Raw genomic sequence first — 23913 nt, forward strand, 5'->3', positions numbered from 1 at the left:
GTGGAGGTGGAGATGAGTGTGGGAATGGTGGTGTAAAGTGGCACCACCATACTTCCATTTCTCTCTTGTAAAAGTATATTTGAAGCCATGTATGACTAAAACCCCATTGAATCTGTCTCCATTGTAATGTTGTGACTTGAACACAATTTCATTGAAACCCATGAAATGAAGTGATAAAACTTTTGGAGCAATTTTCCCAATAGTACTACACCATAAGAAAAATAGTCTTGTGCTTCATTGGTACTGATTACAAAAATGATATTTTAGTCTTATAGATTGATTCCCCAATGTGAAAATTATTATTGTTTGCCCAACACTGATAATTAGTAGTCTAATCCCATGTCTCTGTTCCTCCTATTTTAATCTATCCACATATTTTCAACTTCATCAAAACCATGTGGGTGTTCATTAGAGGCAATTAATCAGTATTAAGCCGTTCATATTTCTGGCACTGATGTTTTCCCAACCTCTGTAAAGCACAATAAATGCATCTTTATCGTCAATTGTCTTTTCAGATTTTTTCTTCATTTTCTAATTTAAAATAAAATAATTAAACTCTAGTGAATTCCCCCTGTGCCAATAGAAAATTACAAATTAACATCAAAGAACTATTTTAAAAATATAACCTTCAAAACTTTGAATTATAACACTTGATAACCCATAAAAAATTAAATTAAATATAGAGGTTGTTTTTAATTCCCTGGGGACTATTAAAGTCATTTGAAACTAAAATGATGGCCATTAACTTAGCACGGATCATCTCAAATCTCTAAATGTAAGGAAAAAGCTCCCGACAAATTATCCGAGCAAAAATCATGCAAAAATGAAATAATCTTTGCAGTGAGCACGCTGTAGCGTCCCTGTCCTCGTCCTGTTAGCAAGAGTAAAACAGCTCACGTATCTCCTTAGTCAATGCTCAAAACAAATGTAGAGCTACACTTCCATACGTCTCTCTTACCACACTTCCACTTCCGAGTGCCCGTGTCCAACGTACACAGTAACATGAATGAGACAGCCTTCTCTCCCACAATATGCTCTCGTATCAACTTTGAGTCCAAATCGCACGCTTTACTAGTTGAATTGGTCTTCAAAGGTTATGTTTTACTATTCACAGGGCTTCAACCTGATCAACTCATTTCATTGGAATCCTATTACACTTTTAAGAATCTCTTAAGAAAATTAATAAGCTACTCAACTGCAGGACTTGCCTAAGCAAAGAGAGAAGAATGGGGGAAACTGTTCTGGTTTGGATCGTCAGCTTTCTTTCATTGAGCCTGGTATTGATTAACCAGGTCAGAGCAACTCCTCAGGAAGTTCAGATTCTTCTGCAAATGAAGGACAAGTTCAAGGATCCCCTCAATGTATTGAACAATTGGAAAGAATCCATTGATGCTCCTTGCAATTGGGATGGAATAACCTGCAACAATCGGACGGGTATGGTGATTGAAATCGCCTTAGAGGGCAAATCTCTCAATGGCTCCCTTAATGCCGTAATCTGCAATTTAGAAAGCTTGGAGATGATTCATTTGCCCTTCACTAACCTCAATGGTAGTTTGCCTTTGATGGAGAATTGCAGCAAACTTTGGTATCTGAACCTTACGACAAATTCTCTGTCCGGGACTCTGCCAGATTTTTCTCCGCTGAAATCTTTGCAGGTTCTTGATTTGACCACCAATGAGTTCTCTGGTGAATTTCCCGAGACTTTGGGATACTTACCTGAGCTGAGATCACTCAATCTTGCTGAAAATTATTTCATTGCAGGGACTATACCTTTGAAGCTTGCGAATCTGAAGAAATTGACGGAGCTCTATTTGGCCGACTGTAATTTGGTGGGAGAAATCCCGCTATTTATCTTTAATTTCACAGATCTGGGCCTTCTGGATCTTTCCTACAACAATTTAAATGGTTCGATTCCAAAGGAGATTGGCAATCTGAAGAAGCTTTACCAATTTTTCCTCTTCGAGAACGAGCTCAGCGGGATTATTCCTTCCGAAATTGGCAACCTCACATCACTGCAGGATTTTGATGCGTCGCAGAACAGTCTCACAGGTAGCATTCCGGAAGAGGTCGGAAATTTGAAGGAAATGGTGTCATTTTTGCTGGACAGAAACAATCTTTCAGGGCGAATTCCTGAAAGCATAGGTGAATTACCACACTTGCAAAGCTTGTCTCTTTATCTGAACAGTTTGACAGGTCCATTGCCGCCGAAACTTGGCAGTTTATCCAAATTCAACACAATGGACGTCTCGCAAAATTTCCTCAACGGAACGCTGCCAAAGGACATCTGCAAAGGAGGCAACTTGCAGTACTTTCTTGCTCTTGAAAATCTTTTCACCGGAAGCTTGCCGGAATCCTACGGAAGGGATTGCCAAAGCTTGGTACGCCTCCGAGTCAATAACAATAATCTCAAGGGCAAAGTGCCCGATGGAATTTGGGGTTTGCCGAATGTGAATGTTATTGATCTGAGCTCTAATGAGTTTGTCGGCGGAATTAGTCCTGAGATCAGAAATGCAAAGAATTTATCAGAGCTTTTGATCTACGGCAACAGATTCTCAGGCAGCCTGGTACCGGAGATTGGCGTGGCGGTGCACTTATTCAAGTTTGTAGCCAACAATAATCGATTTACTGGTTCCTTACCAAAGGAGATTGGTAATTTGAGGCAGTTGAATGTTTTGTATTTGCAGGAAAATATTCTGGAAGGTTCAATTCCTGCAGAAATTGGTCTTTGTAACTCATTATCCGTCATTAGCCTTGCCGGAAATCACTTTGAAGGTACGATTCCGGTGACTCTGGGATCCATTCAAGGTCTGAATTCTCTGAACCTTTCCAATAACGAGCTCTCCGGTTCGATTCCTGCAAGTCTCGGTTTGTTGATGTTAAGTTTGATTGATTTCTCCAATAATCGATTAGTCGGCCGTGTCCCGAATTCGCTTCTCAGAGTGGGAAACGGGTACAAATTTTCCGGCAATCCAGGTCTCTGCGCCGAAAATTCCAGAACCAACACTTATCTCAGAGTCTGTTCGGCTTCTCATGCCAAGCAGGAAGCGCAAAGAGTTAAATTAGTGGCCGGTTTCATTGTCGGTTTCGCCGTGTTGATACTTGTTACTGGACTCCTATTATTTTCCCGGTATCGTCATAACCAGGCAGCTTTGAAGTTAGAAAGTTTGCCATGGACTTTCAAGGCTTTTCAAACTTTGAGCTTCGGTGCCGACGAGATCTCCATGGCTTTGTTGCAGAAGGAAAATATTATCGGAAGCGGCGGTTCAGGCACGGTATATCGCGTGGATCTACCGAACAACGAAGTTGTAGCAGTGAAGCAGTTCCGGACGAGCAGCAAAATGGAGGACAATGCAAACAATCTTGAGAATCATCGTCATGACAAGCAGAATGTCTTCAGAGAACATGAAAACCGACAGGCCAAAGCAGAGGTCGAAACTCTTGGAAAAATTCGACACAAGAATATTGTGAAGCTGTACTGTTACCTGTCAAACAGCGACTTAAATCTTCTGGTCTATGAATACTTGCCCAAAGGCAACTTACTCGATGCTTTGCACAGCAGAGATCATGTTTTAGATTGGCCAGCGAGGTACAAGATTGCAGTAGGTACAGCTAAAGGATTGGCTTACCTTCATCACGATTGCTCTCCTGCAATTGTTCACAGAGACGTCAAGTCTACAAATATCTTGTTGGACAACTTTTACGAAGCAAAGGTTGCCGATTTTGGCGTTTCAAAGGTTCTCCAAGCTAGCAGCAAAGGAGCGAATAGCGGAACGGCGTTCGTAGGAACTCACGGTTACATGGCTCCTGGTAAACATTATCTCGTCCATTTTCCTCTATTTCGCATAAGCTTCTGTGCTTCATCCCTCTTTTTTAATGAATCATTTGCCTTAAAATATTTTTATAGCCAAATTTTCTCTGTCTGCGTCTCTTATTTGCAATATTTGACTTAATTAAGAAGGCTTATCTCACTCCTTTTTTAACAAATGATTGATATTTCTGGAACTGATCGTATTTTTGGGGGTTTTCTTTGTAAATATTAGAAAATCAACAATCATTGTCTATCAAAACCCCTGTTTGCATGAATCTTCTTTGTAACAGCTACATATTTGATGTACTTTACCTTTCAAAGCTTATTTTACATGGATTTTCAGAACTATTCGGTTATTTAAGCTTCCAAAGCTTACCGTACAACAGTGTTCGCCATGATTGCTACACATTTGTAAAACTTAACTTGAAAGATTACCATTTTTATGCACGCTACTTTTGTAATTTGTGGCAGAATATGCATACTCTCTGGAGGTGACAGAGAAAAGCGATGTGTATAGTTTCGGCGTGGTTTTGCTGGAGCTTTTAACTGGAAAGCGATCGATCGAGGCAGAATATGGCGAGAACAGAGACATAGTATACTGGATATCTTGCAAGATTTCAAGCAAAGAATCTGCAGTGGACGTGCTTGACCCCAATATTTCCATGGCATTTGAGAAGGAAATGATAAAGGTGTTGAAAGTTGCAGTACGCTGCGTTCAGAGACTGCCTAGTTTGAGGCCGTCAATGAGAGAAGTAGTACTAATGTTGGTAGATGCAGATCCTTGCTACAGTAGCAATTCGAAGACAGCGTTGAAAAATGATTCAAAGGATGTTAACTCTTACCTCTGATATATCTGAATTGAATGTCGAGGAAGACATTCGCGAAAGCCTCATGTAGATGAAGCGGAGCCAGAAAGGCTATACTGGCGGATCAATTTTATTTTCTACACGAAAACAGCGAAAGCATTTTTTCATGTTTGTGTACATTGAATCTATTTAACCGTTCTGCAAATAAACTTTTGTCGCGGTGAAATAAAAAAGTCTATTTAACAAAATTTCGAGCGTGTGATTTTTTTGTGGTTACTCTAGTGGGGGTAAGGGGGCTTTGAAAGTGCTTAGATTTATACTCCGGGTTCTTCATATGTAAATTCTAGTCTATTCTTTTGTAGGCCCGATTCTGCTTATTTCAATCTACCATATTTTTCCACATTAATTTTTACTCTTTTTAAAAGTTTTTTATTATTGCGTGGTCTTGTGTTATGATCATCTTAGCCTTTAAAAAATATAGAATATCTATAATTTACGAATCAATACATATGGAATATCTATAATTTACCAATCAATACATATTTGGTGGGGTAGTATTAAAATTAGTAATAGTATTAAATAATTTATCATTTTGTTAGTTTAAAATTTCAAAAGAGGTAAAATTTTAATAGCAAGAGTTAAAAGTATTGTTAGTTTCTATCTAATTTATAAAACAAGAAATTAATGTTTTCGGATGTTAGTCATATTAATTTTGCACATCGAAATAAAACTTAAATACTAAGGTTTTTGTGTAATTATTTAAATTTTATTTTTGTAGCCGCTTTTTTCATTTTGTGATTGACAAGACTCTAATGTTGCTGGGGCTTTCGATATGTTCACATGAAAATAAAATAGGTCAAAAATTGTATGGAAGGACATGCATATTTAATGAGAACATTGAAAGGATAGGGAGCAAATCAATGCACTTAGCTGGAGGTTGAAAAGACAGTGAAGTAGGTAAACATACGCATACATTGTAATGTCCCCATCCTTTTAGCTTCTTAGTGGAGTTCTTAACCTTTACATTCTCTCAAGGCTAAGTGGAGGAATAAGGAGAACTTGATTAAATTAATTTCTTATAAAGTCATTAAATAAATTAAAATTAAAAGGTGACTTTATATTTAATTAATTTAATTAAAAGTGATTAAAGTTAATTAAATAAATTAAATAAATCTTCTAGAAGGAGGAATTAAATTAAATTATATTTCTTCTAGAAGGGGTCCATCTATTGGAGGAAAATAATAAGTAGGGAGGGCAACCTCATTGTTGATCATCAAATGTGTTGCCATCTACTATACCAGATAACTTGTGGAGCTAAGGGTTTCTGTAGTTGCTACATTGATCGTTGGGAATGAACACTCCCATTGATTTGCATAACTAAGGTGGTGAAATATCTTCCAAAGGGTTGCAGTTGTAGGAGAAGACAAATCAGTCTTTTCATTGTGCCAAATTTGTGGCCTAGGGAAAATTTGTGGAGCAAGATTGAAAGAATAAGTCAGATATTGCTACAGTAACTATGCTACAGTATTGTTGCTACAATAATGCTGCTATAATAACTTTTCTATAGTATCGCTGCTACAATACTGTTGCTATAATATCACTGATGTAGTGTCGTCACTACAGTGATTTTCTATAGTGACACTACTGTAGTGTTGTCGCTACAATGATTTTCTATATTGACTCGCTATAGTAAAATTCAAATTTTTGGAACAATTCCAAGTTTCTATCTATTATATTTTGCATTGTTTGAGAGTGGATATTTAGGGCATTGGTAGGATTTTTAAAAAATCTATTATGGAGAGATTGTAGACTAATTTGTATTAGAGTTTGGGTATGTGTAGCATCATGGTCAACCAAACTATGGTCTTAAGTGGAAGTGAAAAACCAGAAAATCTGTAGAAAATTGAATGTAATTTCTAAACTACTAGGCCATAGTTGGAGGAAAAAATATTTGATTTATTAAAAGTTTAGATTTTAATGCAGTACTACAAAATTTTCAGGGTGGAAATAAAAAGTAGGTGTATGTCTAACCACCCTAAATTAAAATCAAATGATAACAATTTTTAATATAATTATTAAAAAAAAATGACTCATGCCCAGATGTGATGCTTATTCTTGGGTATTTTTATTCCACATAAATAATTAAATATGGATTTTCTATTATAATTTTTCCATAATAAAAAAAACTTCCATGTCTTACCACCTTAACTAATTGAAAACTTTACAAAATTAACATAGAATGTGACACAATTTTTGGATTTCAAAAATGTTATACCATTTGAAAGTTATAGCCATTTTTCAATCAGCATGTCAATCAACAGTTTACAGACATCTTCATTAACAATTAACTAATAAATACTTATCAAACTCAAAATTTGACAACAATTATATCGATGGAATCTTGAGAGTGTTGTAAAAAAACCCTTTTCATTTCATTGAATTTTGATTAAAAAAAATTGTTAGATGGCTTCTCAAAGTCTAAATGTCATTTAAACCTATCTCAAATACATCTTTTAAAACCAAACAGGTTTCGTAAATACCAAGCCTAATTGGGTACCTGATGTGAAATTGGGTACTCAAAAAGTGGCGGCCAAAATTCTTCCCAAAAATTCATAGCCCAAATTTTGGAGGGAAACCAAACTTTGGGAAGTGTGGGAATCATTACTATTACTGATTATTACTATTATTATTATTATATAGTAATATATATGATTATTACTTTTATTAAATATAATATAGTAATATATGATGATGATTATTATTATACAATCTAGTAATATATTATTAATATATTAAAATAAATAGTATTATATTATTATTAATAAATATAACATTTTCATGAAATATGCTAAAAGGGGTCATAGGTAATCCTATGACCCCTTTCGACCCATTCAAACAAACCAAATAGGTCCTTAGGGGTCCTACGACCCCTAGGGACATATGTTGTCATGAAATGCATCAAAAGGGGTCATAGGTTATCTTAGACCCCTTTTGACCCATTTGAATAAACCAAATAGGTCCTTAGGGGTCCTAGGGGCATATATTGTCATGAAATGTGTCAAAAGGGATCATAGGTTATCCTATGACCCCTTTTGACCCATTTGATAAAACCAAATAGTTCCCTAGGGGTCCTAGGACCCTTAGGAACATATGTTATCATGAAATGCATCAAAAGGAGTCATAGGTTATCTTATGACCCCTTCTGACCCATTCAAACAAACTAAATAGGTCCCTAGCGGTCCTAGGACCCCTAGGGACATACGTTGTCATGAAATGGATCCCAACCCATTCGAACAAACCAAATAGGTCCCTAGGGGTCCTAGGATCCCTAGGGACATATGTTGTCATGAAATGTGTCGAAAAAGGTCATAGGTTACCCTGTGACCCCTTTCGACCCATTCAAACAAACCAAATAGGTCCCTAGGGGTCCTAGGACCCTTAGGGGCATATGTTGTCATGAAATGCGTCGAAAGGGGTCACAAGTAATCCTATGACCCCTTTCAAACCATTTGAACAAACCAAATAGGTCCCTAGGGGTCCTACGACCCCTAGGGACATATTTTGTCATGAAATGCATTGAAAGGGACCCCTTTTGACTCATTTGAACAAACCAAATAGGTCCCTAGGGACATATGTTGTCATGAAATGTGTAGAAAGGGGTCATAGGTTATCCTATGACCTATTTTGTTCCATTCGATCAAACCAAATAGGTCCCTAGGGGTTCTTGGCACATATGTTGTCATGAACTGTGTCGTAACCTATGACCCCTTTCGACCCATTTGAACAAACCAAATAGGTCCCTCCTAGGGACATATATTGTCATGAAATGCGTGGAAAGGAGTCATAGGTTATTCTATGACCCTTTTCAACCCATTCAAACAAACCAAATAGGTCCCCAAGGGTCCTAGAAAACCTAAGGACATATGTTGATTCTGAGGTTGTAATAACCCTTTGAGTAGCTCTCTTATCCTTCTCCCTACTATTTTTCCCAATGCTATTGAGAGCACTAAAAAGATTCTTCACAATAATGGCATTTCTTTCCAATTTTTTATTGACACAAATCTTCAATTTGGAAAACATAGGTCTCATCTTTTACATCTTTAATAAGTGCATAAAAAGTTGACATTGCTCCACCATTATTTGTTGTCAAAAAATATCTTATATAGTCTTGAAGCCCATAACCGAATGGTTCTTTGTGAATTTTTTTTCCTTCCAAATTGGTATAATTGTTTCATCAATTTCAATTATCCATTTGGTGTTCTAGGACCTTCATGTCGATTACAATTAGGAGATATGTAACATTCCCGTGCATTTTCATTTTTGAAATGGTCAATCATGCAATTTACATTATGAACTAATAAATTTTCATTCTCTAAATTTTGAATCCTAGCATTATCATTATCAATTGATACTTTCATTCCCCAACTGTACATATTCATTATCCAACTCTATGATTTCACCTTCAATCAATACATCATCAACTTGATTCACATTTAACATACCTTGTCTCTTCCAACAGTGATTTACCTTTTCTGTTTCCCTATATGTTGCTATGTCTTCATTTGATACCTTCCTTTTGCATTTAGCCTTTCAATGAATACTACTCCTCATTTAGACAATAATAGTGGACACCTAATCATACATTATAAAAAAAAATTCGATCGTATGGGCCCCAAGAAATCATTTTTCTCCAAACCCATGAAAATGCCCACCGAAAAATGTGATTTGGGTCTACAGTGAAAGAATATTTTGAAAAAAGTATGCCAATATTACAAGTACCCAATCCCATATCGAGTATCTGATCCAAGATCAAATACCCGATATGATATGGGGTACCTAAAATGGATGCCCAAATTTTGGAGGGAAGTCAAAATTTGGCAAGTGTGGACAATTTTAGCTTCCTTATCCATTTGTCCTTGAGGCCAATTCATAAATGGATACACACCCTTCTCCCTTCCTTCCTCCTCATCTTCATATCCTTCGCTAAAATCAAATGCCTAGCCTAAATGAGCCCACTCCAATAGCATTTCCATGTTTGGAATTAAGCCATACTCAAAAAGCTGCTTCATTACCCATCCAACAATTTGTTCATACTCACCCACTTGTAATCCCCACACCATTGTCATTGCAACTATATTAACCTGGACTTTCCATCTATGCTCAGCCTCCTAAAAAAGTAGTCCCAGGTTCTCCTATAGTGCTTCCACCACTTCATTGGATGAACATTTAACCATCTTTTTTAACCTTTGGTTTGCAACTCACCCATATAGCACCTTTTGTTGTCTCTATGTTTTAAATGTAAATGTAGGTTGCATTGCTTCTAACTCAATCCTGTCACTCTACCAACAAATTTAACAAACTGCAAGTCATTCTTCTATTTAAAAAACCTGACTTGTGCTTTGTTACACTATAATATTAATGAGATTCATGCCATTGCACTACTCTTTAATAAAAGCCTGCAATCAGTACTTTTTAAAGATTTCCCACGCTTCTAAAAGATAGAAAATCTCTGTAAAATCTTGCTATTCTACCTACCATTTAACCTTTCCTTTTATAGCTAACATTCTTGTCCTTGCATGCATGCATATATAAAATGAGAAAATATTCTCCTTCATGATTGCTTTTCTCTGTCCTTACCATTTCATCATTCAAAGTTAGTGCCCATTTAGATAGCAAATCCACTTCTTTATTGCCTTCTCTTCTGATGTGTGAAATTTTATAGTCCTCAAAATTATTTAATTCGTGCTCTATAAGATTTATAATTGATTGCAAGTGCCAAGCATTAACACTCAGCTTAGATATTGCTTGCACTATAATCAGGGAGTCACCTTCTAAATGTAACCTTTTAGTACCTTCCTTGATATCTAATCGGATTGCTAATAGAGCCGCTTGACATTTTGCAGTATTATTTGTTCTGATAGGAAGTTTTTTAGCTCTTGCTAAAATGAAGTGACCTTTTCTGTCTCTAAACACAACCCCAATCCCTAAAACACCTGGTTACCCATTGCTGCTCCATTGAAATTTACTTTTATCCATCCTTCCTTTGGTGCTACCCATTCAATTTCTTCCTGCCTTCTCTTCTTACTATTAGTTACCAATGCGCCTGATGGTGATTTGAATCTTATCCTCGACCACGAAAGTTGCATTATCCTATCTTCTTTTGTAAATGGGATCTTGATTGCTTGTTTCTTTGTAGCTAAAACACTGATTGTTTCTTCTATTGTATTAGTTATTTTGCTTAAGCATCTTCTTAAAATCTCCTTTTCACCTTTACAAATCCTTCTATTTCTTTCCTTCCATAACTCCTAGATAATTAGAGAAGGTGCTATTAACCATACACTTGATAGAGTAGAATTCCCTTGCATCCCTGGCCATCCATCAAAGACTTCCCTTATCATTTGAGCCCTTGGGCCTTGCCAACGTAATTTGAATTGGACCATGTCCCAACATTTTCTTGCATATTGACATTGTATTAAAAGATGGTCTATAGATTCTTCTTGTCTCTCACATAGATGGGCCTATTATGCCTATTTTCTTTAATCTTTCTACTGGCAGGATTCTTCCTTTATAAGCTAGCCATGCAAAAACCCCAACTTTGGGTAATATATCCTTTTTCCAACATAGGTCTTTGGAAAAGAAGATTTCATTATTTGTCTCAACCAATAAATTGTATCCTAGTTTAACTGAGTATTTACCTGATAGGGATCCACACCAAATTACTTTATCCATCCTCTTGCTCAACATCACATACCTTTCCTTGAAGATATCTTCCATCTGCTTCTTCTGCTCTTCTGTCAATTCCTCCCTTGACACATCTTTCTAGCACCATTCTTTCCTTATCACACCTTCCTTTTCAATCATATAGTCTCTGACTAAATTTCCCCACCTTTTTTTGAAGTAAGACTTCAATTCCCTATATCCATTATCTTCCCCTAGAGCTTTAAGTCCATTCCAAGAGTCTTCCCAAAATTTTGTAGATTTCCCATCCCCTATCTGCCATGAGATATGCTTAATTATCACCTCCCTACAAGAAAGCATAAAGTTTCATATAGTTGATCCTTTAGGAGGGTTTTAGATTGTTAAAATCCTATGATCTTCTTCAAAATCTAAATATTTACCTTTCAAAATTCTTACCCAATAAAGTTGTGGGTTCTCATATATTGCCCATATTAATTTAGCTCCAAGTGCTTTATTCATTAAATTCCAATCTCTCAAACCAACACGCCCTTCCTTCTTGGGTCAACATATTTTTTCCCATGCTAAAAGGGGAATTTTATTGTCTTCATTAGCTCCATTCCAAAAAAATTCCGCATCTTCCATTCCATGATTCAGACCACTTTTTTTGGGATATCAAGACACATCATTGTGAATACTGGCATAGCTAAAATAACTATTTGAAGCATTAGTATGTGCCTAACCAAAGACAACCATTTTCCTTTCCATCCTTCCATTTTCTTTTGACACTTTTCAATGAGTTTATCCCAGAGTTCAGCTTTGTTCCTTCCTACAAAAAAGGGAATACCTAAATACTTATTTGGCATTAGCCCCATTTTTATGTCCATAATCCAGAAGATCCTACATTTCACAATTTGAGGGGTATTGAAGAAAAAAAATCTTAGACGTTTTCCAGTTTATAAACTGTCCAAAAATTTTCCCATATTGCTCAAGAGTGTTTTTCATCACCTTTGCTTCCTCTATACTAGTTTCTCCTACTAAAAAGGTATCATCCACAAATTGTAAATGTGTTAGAGATTCAACCATTTTTGTGATTTGTATATTCTTCCATAAACCTTGCTCCCTTTGTTTGTGAATTAGCCTACATAACACCTCTGCCATTACAATGAAGAGAAAAGATGATAGGGGATCACCTTGTCTTATACCCTTTTCTTGTTCAAAAAAACCTTGAGGGATCCCATTAACCAATATTGAAAAATGAGGCGTGTATATATACAACTTTTCACCCACTGAATCCATTCTTGGCTGAAACCAAATCTACTAAGCACATCCAACAAAAAGCCTCTGTCTGCCTCATCATAAGCTCTTCTAATATCTAATTTTACTAGCATATTTTGAGATTTTGAAGTTTGAATGGTGTGCACTGCCTCATGTGTGACAACTACCCCTTCAAATATTGATATCCTTGGATGAACCCCACTCTACTCTGCTAAAATGACAAAATTGAGCACTTGCTTGAGTCTATTTTCCATAAGCTTGGATATAATCTTATAAACCATATTGCATAATGAAATAGGTCTAAAATCCTCAAAGGTTCTCTATGTTTCTTTCTTTGGCACAAGAGCTATAAAGGTATTGTTGATATCTTTAAGAATGAAACCCCCTTGTCTTGATTCCTCCACTACTTCCCATAAATCTTTCATAAAAATAGAACTCAAATTTTGAAAAATCATAGCTGGGAAGCCATTAGGTCCTGGGGCTTTGTCCCCCCCTAAGCTTTTTAGAGCTTGAAAAACTTCACTTTCTTTGACTAGGTCCATAAGAGCTTTGTTTTGAGCTTTAGTTATCCATGCTAGAATGACATTCAACACCTTCTCAATCTCAGACTGATCCCTTACCTCCTGCTGGCCCTTATATGAGAAAAAAATTATGGCTTTAGAATTTATTTCATCACTATCTTTCAATAGAACACCTTCCTAGTTTTGAATCTCAAAGATTTTATTGGTTGCCCTTCTTACTTTCACTGAGTTATGAAAAAAGGTAGTGTTTCTATCTCCTTCTTTTAACCACACTTCTCTGGATTTTTGCCTCCAATATCTCTTCTTTATTTAGACAATCTTCCAATTCCTTCCTAAGTAATTTCTCCTGTTTAAAGTTTTCCTTAAACATTCCTATGTCTATGACTTTGAGACTTAGATTTTTTAACTTCTCCTCAATATCTTTTTTCTTATCAAATATATTACCAAAATGTTCTTTGTTCTAGATTTTTAATTGATCCTTGAGAAATTGCAACTTTTTAAAGAAAATAAAAGCTTTATTACCTTTTCTAATCAAAGAATTCTTCCACCATTCCGTAGTTATATATGAAAATCTTTCCATTTTCAGCCACATAGCTTCAAATTTAAAAGGGCATCTATCCGGTGTCTTTTCATCTTGAATCCTTAAAATAATGGGGAAGTGGTTTGAACCTTGATAAGGGAGAATTTTAGCATTGCAAGACCAATTTACCTTTGCCAATTACCTGCCACTAAAAATCTGTCCAACTTTTCTACTATGTGCGCAAAACCTTCTCTTCTATTTGTCCATGTAAACTCCCCTTTTTCAAAAATTATATCCACTAGCCCATTGTCATTAACAAAATTGTTGAAGTATTTTTGGCTTTCAAAAATCCATCCTTTTTCTCCTTTTTGTCTTTCAGATTTAAGATAGAATTGAAATCCTCTCCTAATATTGTCACCTCATTACTTAGATCCTGCACTATTTCAGTTATGGATTGCCATAACACTCATTTTTGAGCATTATTGTTTGGACCATAGACATTTATTACTGAAAAGGAATAGTGAAGATGATTAACATAAACCTTAGCCCATTGCCAGTTTGTGTTTAAGATGGACTTCGAAATTGTAATAGTTTCATATTTCCATAAAATCCCCATTCCTCCTAAAGCACCCTAAGCACCTGTCATCAAGCATTCCCATCTTCTAAACTTTTTTTAAAAACTTGTGAAATCTTCTTCTTTTATCTTCATCTCCTGTAAAAACATAAGGTTCAGCTTTGATTGATCAAGGCATCTTTTGATCAGTCAAATCTTGTTAGGGGCATTGCAGCCCTTGACATTCCATGATTTGGTTTTCATGACTCCTAGGAAAAGGCTAAGCCTTTTCTTGATCTTAAGATTTTTGATTGATTAGCTTCCTTGCCTTCCATTTCCACCTTCACTTTGATAGGTTTTGCCCCTCTTTTTCTATAGCTTCCTACATTAGGCTTCTTCTTTTTGGAGCTGGTCTATTCTAATGATCTTTCATCCATGATGTCTGGCATCTCTGATAAGCCAAGATCATTTAAAAGGTCTTCCCTTATGAGTGAAACCCCATCATTCTTTTTGCAACAACTGTTAAGAGTTTCTTCAAAGGATTCACAAAGATTCCTGCTTGGAGAAACTTTAGTGTCTTTGAAAACTATAGTTTCATCTTCTACTAAAGGTTCCCCTTTCCTCAGAGTTCCCATTGATACTTCATCTCCTATTAGAGTCTACATATCATTCACAATAGGCTCAATATTCCTTGTTGTCATCTTGCTTAGGATAGGAGGGGAATTTACCTTTCCTTGTAAACTTGCATTGCCTTCTTGACTAGATCCATGCATTACATCTTTCCCCTATTCTAGCCCTTGTTCCCATGGAGTTTCTATTACCATTTGAGTGGAGTTTTCTTTTTCTGCCTTATCATCCTTATCACCTTCCTACCCCTCCATTTCCCTTTCCTCTATTAGCATAGTTTTTGAGAGTTCCTAGTTTTCACCTTCATCATTTGTGGGATGCTAATAACATGCTTGCTACTCCTTTTGCATCTGGCATTCTTTTATCTTCAACTCTTCCAAGAGTTTATCTACCTCCAGTCCTTTTCCTTTCCTATTTCTGTTGCTCTAAAAGGATTCAGTTTGAGTTTGGTTTTCCTCCCCTTCCCATATTTCAATCTGTTGCTTCCAAACACCATATTCTATGCTAAGGTTGATAAAATTTGGGCATGGATTTTCCTCCTTCAGAATGATTAAAATCCTTGGGTGGAACGATGAGTCCTGTTTATTTAGAACCACCTCTGATCTAACAAATTCACTGATCGTGTTCCCAATCTGTGCTAAAACCTCTTCTCCCCAATATTCCACTAGTAGGTTATATAGATTGACCCAAATAGGGAGTGACTACACTTTTTCTTTATTCGAGTTAAAATTTGGCATCCAATCCTTTACAATGATGCCCTTCCCTTCCAAAAGATAAGGGCCATTGTTCAAAATATCATATTTATCTATTCTACTAGGAGCTATTCCCATGTAAAAACAATTTGTTAGGGTTTTCAATCTACATTTGACAACCCATAAAGATTTACATCCCAGTCTAATAGTTCTTACTGATGGCCATGTTCCTAGCCATTTAAAGAAAAAAGCTTTCTCTCTTAATTCCACTACTGATTCAAGCCAATTTTCATTATTTATATGCACAACAGACATTACCTCATAAGTAACATTCACTACTGGGGGTTGTGTTGGCTCCTTCTCTATTTCCCTCTCCCCCGTCACTATTTGCAGTGGTTCCTTTGGCTTGTAGAACTTATGGGCAATCTTTGAATAATCAAACTTATCAAAATGTCTATAGTGTGGCTCTTCCCTGCTTCTTCCATTTCCTTGTTTCCACTCATTCCTTCCAAAATGTCTTCTTTAAGGAGGGTTAAAATGATGACGTCCTTAGTAGAAGGGATTCAATTTCTATCTTCTGTTCTATTTGAATCGATTCATTGGCCATCTTCTATTGATCTGCTAGCCATAGTTCCATCCATCATGTTGTCTAAAGCCTAACCTTCCATTTATAATCCTCCAAGTAAACCCTCTATCAGTTGCAGATGACCATTGCCCCCATCGTTCAAACCTTTGCTTCTCCCACTCCATCATTCTCTCATAATAATATTAATAATTATTGTTATATAGTCATTTATTATTATATTTAATAGTCATATATCATGATTATTATTCTATTTAATATATAGTCATATATTATAATTATCTCCCTAGGGGTCCTATGGACTTATTTGATTTAATCAAATGTGTCAATAGGGGTCATAGGTTTTGATGCATTTCATGACAACATATGTCCTTAGGGGTCCTAGGACCCTTAGGGACCTATTTGGGTACATCAAATGGGTCGAAAGGGGTCATAGGATAACCTATGACCCCTTTTGCTGCATTTCATGACAACATATGTCCCCAAGGATCCTAGGACCCCTAAGGACCTATTTGGTTTGATCGAATGGGTTGAAAGGGGTCATAGGATAACCCATGACCCTTTTCAATGCATTTCATGACAATATATGTCTCTAGGGGTCCTAGGACCCCTAGGGACCTATTTGGTTTGTTCGAATGGGTTGAAAGGGTTTATAAGATAACCTATGACCCCTTTTGATGCATTTTATGACAACATATGTCTCTAGGGGTCCTAGGACCCCTAGGGACCTATTTGGTTTGTTTGAATGGGTTGAAAGTGGTCATAGGATAGCCTATGACCCCTTTCAATGCATTTCATGACAACATATGTTCCTAGGGGTCCTAAGACCCCTAGTGGGTCTATTTGGTTTGTTCAAATGGGTTGAAAGAATTCATAGGATAACCTATGACCCCCTTTCAACTCATTTCATGACAACATATGTCCCTAGGGGACTTATTTGGTTTTCTTGAATAGGTCATCATTTGAGAAAGGGTAGATATATGAGAAAAACTTGTATTGACTTGAACCTAAATTGTACTATTTTAAGAAGAACACTTAGTAGACGAGAGAGAATTGATGATCCTATTCAAAATGAAACATGGAAGTTTGGTGGGAGACTTCCATGTTTTGATAAGAAGCTACTCGATGATGTGAAGGAAAAAATTACATAGTTTTGGCACTCTAGCTCAAGAGTATCACCTAATGCTAGAGACGTATTGAAGTTGTGAATTGGCATCAAAGATTGCATGCCACATCATAAACATTATTTAAAGGTAAGTCAAACTATGTTCAAAGAATTTAGAGGGAGTCATCCATGATTGCATAAATCACAAAAGTCTTTTGAATCTTTGAAGCCATTTTATTGTGTGCCACTTAAAATTTGAAATACATGTTGTTACAAATATCATGTCAAGTTTTCTATGTACCATAAACTTTTACACTCCATCTATTCTACTTTGCATAGTAAATAAATACTGGAGAATTGTGGTGCTAGTGGGCTTCCAAAATTGTCAAGAGACTTGCTAGATCAATTTTTATCTTGTAGAGTTGATGATTGTTTCTTTTATAGAAATGCTTGCTTAAATGAGAAGTGTTTAGAATGTGTTGGCTTATCCAATTTTGGCACATGTTTCCATGAGGGGTGTGAACAAGATCTTGGGAGGACAATAGTAAAAGAATGGCATATGAAATAGTGAAATACACATTGAAGAGTAGGGGTGAGGGCTCTAGATGTGAATTGGTTGCAAAAGAAATCAGTGTGTCTAGTTTTATTTCAAATTTCAAGATAAATCTTTTCTACAAATATGCAAGGCATAGTCACAGGTCTTGGTGGTTGGATCAATAATTTAGAATGTGCAAGGAGACTTTTCCCATTGGAACTATTATATTAGTTATTAACTTTGCAAATGACTACACATTGTAGCCTCAAAATGAGACACAATCTCAATATTACAAATCCATTCAAATTGCTATTTTTGTCCAGATAACATATAGACATGCCCCTGATAGTGTTGAAGACAATCAGAAGATTATTAGAGAGTACTATTTTTACATGTGTGATGATAGATCTCACTCTCACGAGTTTGTGCAACATTGTTTCAATAATTATTTTGATTTCTTATAGGAGCATGACATTGCTATGGATAGACATATATTTGGTCAGATAATTGCACAGGTCAATTCAATAATGCTTGCATATTTTATTGGTTGTGTAGGATGCACATAGAGAGGGGGTGCCTCATATTTGGATTTTTTTTTAGTCCGAACATGGGAAAGGGGAACATGATGGAGCAGGGGCATGTGTGAAGAGAGCTCTAGTTAAGGAGCAATTAAAGATTTTAGGAGTAGAGCTTCTTGATGCTTGTAGCATTGTTGATTGGTGTAATTCAACATTATCACAAGGGGGACTCTTGATTCAGTAGTATGCAGTTTCTTTTGGTTGGTTGAGGAAGGGTCCATAGGTGATAGATCAGATTGTGCTATAGTTAGAGACTCATAAAAAATGAATTCATTCTGAATCTCTTATTCTAGTACATGGACCTTTTGGACATGATAGCTAGCTTACTTTTGTCCTAGATGTTTTTAATGTGATTAAGATCACTGTGATTCGAATGAGTGGATAGACACATGGGCTCTAGATTATCTTACTCCATTGTATATCATACCCTCTATCAAAAATGATGATATGGAAAGTTCACTTGAACATAACCATCTATCAAATCTTCTTCAGCTAAGGCATGTCTTTGCATTAGTTGTACCATAAGGGAATGATGAGAAATCAGATTATTGGTTAGCATGTTGTGTAAGAGGTAAAAAAAATCTTGCACATACGATCATAGATGATGATGGATTCACATATCCTACTGGTTCAGTTGTTGTTACTGGAGCATGGCTGTAGACATACATGCTTATAAGGAACAAAATTCCTGCATTCAAAGACTATTAGAAGCACAAAACAATTCTCATATATTCACATCTTATTATAGAAACAAATGTGAAGTTTTTGAAGCATTAGGGAAGAACAAAATTAAAAAAACTTTTTAGTATTACTAATTTTGATCATGAAGCCCTATTGGAGACCCTTAAATAGAGAGAGGACCCTACATTCACACTCGACTAGCTATATTTACTTCTTATGTTCTTTTGTTCATAATGATTCAATGAACTAATGACTATCTTGTTTAATAAAATAAGTTACTAATATTTTTTATGATATTGGAATGTAGGTACATCATGAAGAGTAGCCATGCATGAAGATAAAAAACTAAATAAGGAGCAGAATGAAGAAAAATCTATTCTTTGACACTACAATTTTTGACACTACAATTTTTGACACTACAATTTTTGACACTACTATTTTTGACACTATAATTTTTGATAGTCGTGTATTGATGTAATAATGATGAAACACTTGAGATACTAAAAATGTAAACTTGTTGATTTAATGTAAGAAACAAAGGTGTTTTTACTTAATGCAATTTATGTGGAGGGACCTAAAAAATGATGATTTTAATACATACTAACACCAAAATTGCACTGTGTTCAATGCCAAAAACTTGAGAGAGGTAAAAATAATGTTTTTACTTAATACTAACCCTAGTGGCACCCTTTTTCTATCCAAAAAGAGCCTCCACCATTCGTGGCCACCCTGTATCGAAGAGTCTCTAAGGTGATCTAAGTGTGTTTCAAGATTGATCTTCTAAGTGTCATAACTTGGAGCTTGTGGGGGCTATTGATGAAATTTCAAATGCTATAGGATGTTCATATTGAGTCCTACAATAACCTATCTCATTTTTGAGAGATCATATTCCATTTGGATTTGGTACAACGATCTTACTCGGTGCCAAAACTCATAGTGTGCCTGAGTTCATTGGTGCATCACTGTGTAACTTTGAAATTGCCAATTTTGGAATCAAATAATCAATGCCATTAGCTATGGATGGGTAGGTAAACCTTATTGAGACCCTTGTTCCATTTGTGGAGAGCCTTTATTATTTGTGGCCACCCCGTACTGAAGAGTCTCCAAGGTGCTCTAAGTGTGTTTCAAGATCGATCTTTTAAGGGTCATAACTCAAAGCTCATGGGGGCTATTGATGAAATGTAAAATTCTATAGGATGGTCATACTGAGGCCACCATTAACCTATCTCATTTTTAAGAGATCACGTTTCAATTGGATTCAGCACAACAATCTTGCTTGATGTCGAAACTCATAGTGTGCCCCAGTTCATTGGTGCATCACTACATAACTTTGAAACTATTGATATTGGCATCAAATCATCAATGCCATTAGCTCTGGATGGGTGGGTGAACCCTAGTGAAACCCTTATTTCGACTGTAGAGAGACTCCATCATTTGTAGCCACCCCATATCGAAGAGTCTCCAAGGTGCTTTAAGTGCATTTCAAGGTCAATATTTCAAGGGTCATATCTCAAAGCTCGTGGGGGCTATCAATGATTATTAAAATGATATAGGAAACTCATATTGAGACCTACAATAACCTATCTCATTTTTGAGAGACTACATTCCTTTTGGATTCGGCACAATGATCTTGCTCGATGCCAAAATTTGTAGTGTGCCTCAGTTCATTGGTGCATCATTGCGTAACTTTGGAACCACTGATCTTGGCATAAAATCATTAGTTCCATTAGCTCTAAATGGGTGGATGAACCCTAGTGACACCATTTTTCTCACCATAGAGAGCCTCCATCATTTACGACCACCTATATTGAAGAGTCTCCAAAGTGCTCTAAGTGTGTTTTGAGGTTGATCTTTTGAGGGTCATATTTTAGAGCCCATGGGAGCTATTTATGGAACATTAAATGATATAGGATGATTATTTTGAGACCTAAAATAACCTATATCATTTTTGAGAGATCACATTCCATTTGGATTCAACACAATGATCTCGCTCGATGCCAAAACTTGCAGTGTGGCTTAGTTCATAGGTGCATCACTGTGTAACTTTGAAACTATTGATCTTAGCATCAAATTGCTATATCCATTAGCTTTATATGGGTGGGTGAACCCTAGTGACACCCTTGTTCTAGTCGTGGAGAGCCTCCATCATTCGTAGCCAACCAGTACCAAAGAGTCTCCAAGGTGCTCTAAGTGCATTTCAAGGTCAATCTTCTGAGGGTCGTAACTCAGAACTCATGGGGGCTATCGATGAAATGTCAAATTCTATAGGATACTCATACTAAGGCCTAAAATAACCTATCTCATTTTCAAGAGATCACATTCCATTTGGATTTGGCATAACAACCTTGCTCAATGCTAAAACTTGCAGTGCGCCTCAGTTCATAGGTGCATCACTACGTAACTTTGAAACTATTAATCTTGGCATCAAATCATTAGTTTCATCAGCTCTGGATGGGTGGGTGAACCCTAGTGACACCCTTGTTCTAGCCTCGGAGAGCCTCCATCGTTCGTGGCCACCACATACCGAAGAGTCTCCAAGGTGCTCTAAGTGCATTTTGAGGTCAATCTTTCGAGGGTCGTGACTAAAAGCTCATGGGGAATATTGATGAAACACTAAATTATATAAGATATTCATTCTAAGGCCTACAATAACCTATCTCATTTTCAAGAGCTCACATTCCATTTGGATTTGAGACAATGATCTCACTCGATGCAAAAACTTGCAATGTGCCTCAGTTCATAGGTGCATCACTACATAACTTTGAAACCACTGATCTTGGCATCAAATCATCAACGTCATTCACTTTGGATGGCTGGTGAACTCTAGTGATACTCTTGTTTTGGCCACAAATAGCCTCCATCACTGGCAAACACCCCATACTGAAGAGTCTCTAGGTTGCTCTAAGTGCATTTCGAGGGTCATAACTTAGAGCTTATGGGGGATATTAATGAAATGTTGAATGTTATAGGATGGTCATGCCAAGGCCTATAATAGCTTATCTCATTTTTGAGAGATCTCATTCCATTTGGATTCGGCACATCGATCTTGCTCAATGCCAAAATTTGTAGTGCACCCCAGTTCATAGGTTCATCACTGCATAACTTTAAAACTGTTGATCTTGGCATTGAATCGTCAATGTCATTCACTCCAGATGGGTAGGTGAAACCTAGTGACACTCTTGTTCTAGCTACAGTGAGCCTCCATTGTTCACGACCACCCTGTACCGAAGAGTCTCTAAGGTGGTCTAAATGAGTTTTGAGGTTGATCTTCTGAGGGTCATAACTTGGAGCTTGTGGGGGATATAGATGAAATTTTGAATGCTATAAGATGGTCATGACAAGGCCTACAATAACCTATCTCATTTCTAAAAGATCACATTTTGTTTGGATTTGGCACATTGATCTCACTCGATGCCAAAATCTGTAGTGTGCCTCAGTTCATAGATGCATCACTATGTAACTTTGAAATTGCTGATCTTGGCATGGAATCATCAGCACCATTAGCTTTGGATGGGTGGGTGAACCCTAGTGACACCCTTATTCTAGCTATAGGGAGCCTCCATTGTTTGCAGCCACCCCATACTGAAGAGTATCCAAGGTGCTTTAAGTGTGTTTAGGTGGTTGAACCATAGTGACATCTTAAGGGATTGCAAAGATCATTTCAAATTAAACATTGAATCAAAATTTGATAATAAAGATTGTTAAAATGTTATTCACAAATTATTACACTTAAATTGAATATAACAAACATGATCAAAATGAATAATATTCCATAAACATGAACACTACACATGATCCATAATAAATTGAACAATACTAAATTAATATGTATATCATTGTGCACATAAATGATATATATATATATATATATATATATATATATATATATATATATATATATATATATATATATATATATATATATATATATATATATATCAAAATACATGTATCCACAAATAATTTACAGAAATATATATCAAAGTTCATGTATCCATAGACAAATTATGCAAATATATTTTAAAATACATAGATCCATAAACAAAATGTGGTTGATCATGCTATCAAAATGTGTATAATATCAATGTTTCTATATACAATATGGCATATTCCATCTTAAGATATATATATATATATATATATATCAAAATACATGTATCCACAAATAATTTACAGAAATATATATCAAAGTTCATGTATCCATAGACAAATTATGCAAATATATTTCAAAATACATAGATCCATAAACAAAATGTGGTTGATCATGCTATCAAAATGTGTATAATATCGATGTTTCTATATACAATATTGCATATTCCATCTTAAGATGTCTCATGACACATCCTATGACAACTATACTATCCTATGCTTCTAGTGGATGATCAAAATGCAGCCTCTTCACTATACTAGGTGGATCAAATGCCTCCTACATAAACAAAAAAGGAAAACCCAAAGTTAGACTACTAATTTATATGATTCTATGTATATAACATTGAATTACTCAAATGCATAACTATCCTTTTTTAAATGAAGATTTATAGTATTAAAATTTCATCATAAATACCTCTCTTGTTGACCTCATGCACCAGTCAGGAGTCCTCTCATATGTCCTTGACAATGCTTGAACCTCGTTGATTATGGCCTATATATGTTCAAGTATGTTTGTCAGATGAATCTACAACTTAAAATATAACATTATAATTCATAACATAGTAAATTTATAACATATAATCAAGAATTCAAACTACAACTTACCTCTATTGACCCCTCCTCTAGATATAATGGTTGCATCAGTAAAGATACAAAACTATGGATTCCAACTTCCTGTGCACTAGGTGTTTCCTATGAGATACAAAATACTAGTTTTTAATATCATGGAAATAAGTTTTTCATTTATTAATGAAAATAAGGAAAATAAAAAATAATTAATACTTATACATACGATGGGGCT

The 23913-nt window shown here is 35.9% G+C and overlaps 1 protein-coding gene across 1 annotated transcript; it reads left to right on the forward strand.

Annotated features, from left to right (window-relative positions):
- Window positions 1–708: 708 nt before the first annotated feature.
- Window positions 709–4862, forward strand: LOC149569176 (uncharacterized). The gene is made up of 2 exons (XM_089821944.1): window positions 709–3807; window positions 4280–4862. Exons 1-2 carry the CDS (start codon window positions 1227–1229, stop codon window positions 4654–4656), a joined length of 2958 nt encoding a protein of 985 aa, XP_089678070.1. The 5' UTR covers window positions 709–1226; the 3' UTR covers window positions 4657–4862.
- Window positions 4863–23913: the final 19051 nt, after the last annotated feature.

The sequence above is a fragment of the Cupressus sempervirens genome, chromosome 3 (genome assembly GCF_028749045.1).
Source record: "Cupressus sempervirens isolate cs-2001-9-10 chromosome 3, ASM2874904v1, whole genome shotgun sequence".
Classification (NCBI taxonomy): domain Eukaryota; kingdom Viridiplantae; phylum Streptophyta; class Pinopsida; order Cupressales; family Cupressaceae; genus Cupressus; species Cupressus sempervirens.

What these genes read in the sequence shown, in the direction of transcription:
- LOC149569176 (XM_089821944.1), top strand. Translation starts at nt 1,227, where the DNA reads ATGGGGGAAACTGTTCTGGTTTGGATCGTCAGCTTTCTTTCATTGAGC. An exon ending in TCACGGTTACATGGCTCCTG is followed by an intron (nt 3,808 to 4,279) that starts GTAAACATTATC and finishes AATTTGTGGCAG; the next exon opens with AATATGCATACTCTCTGGAG.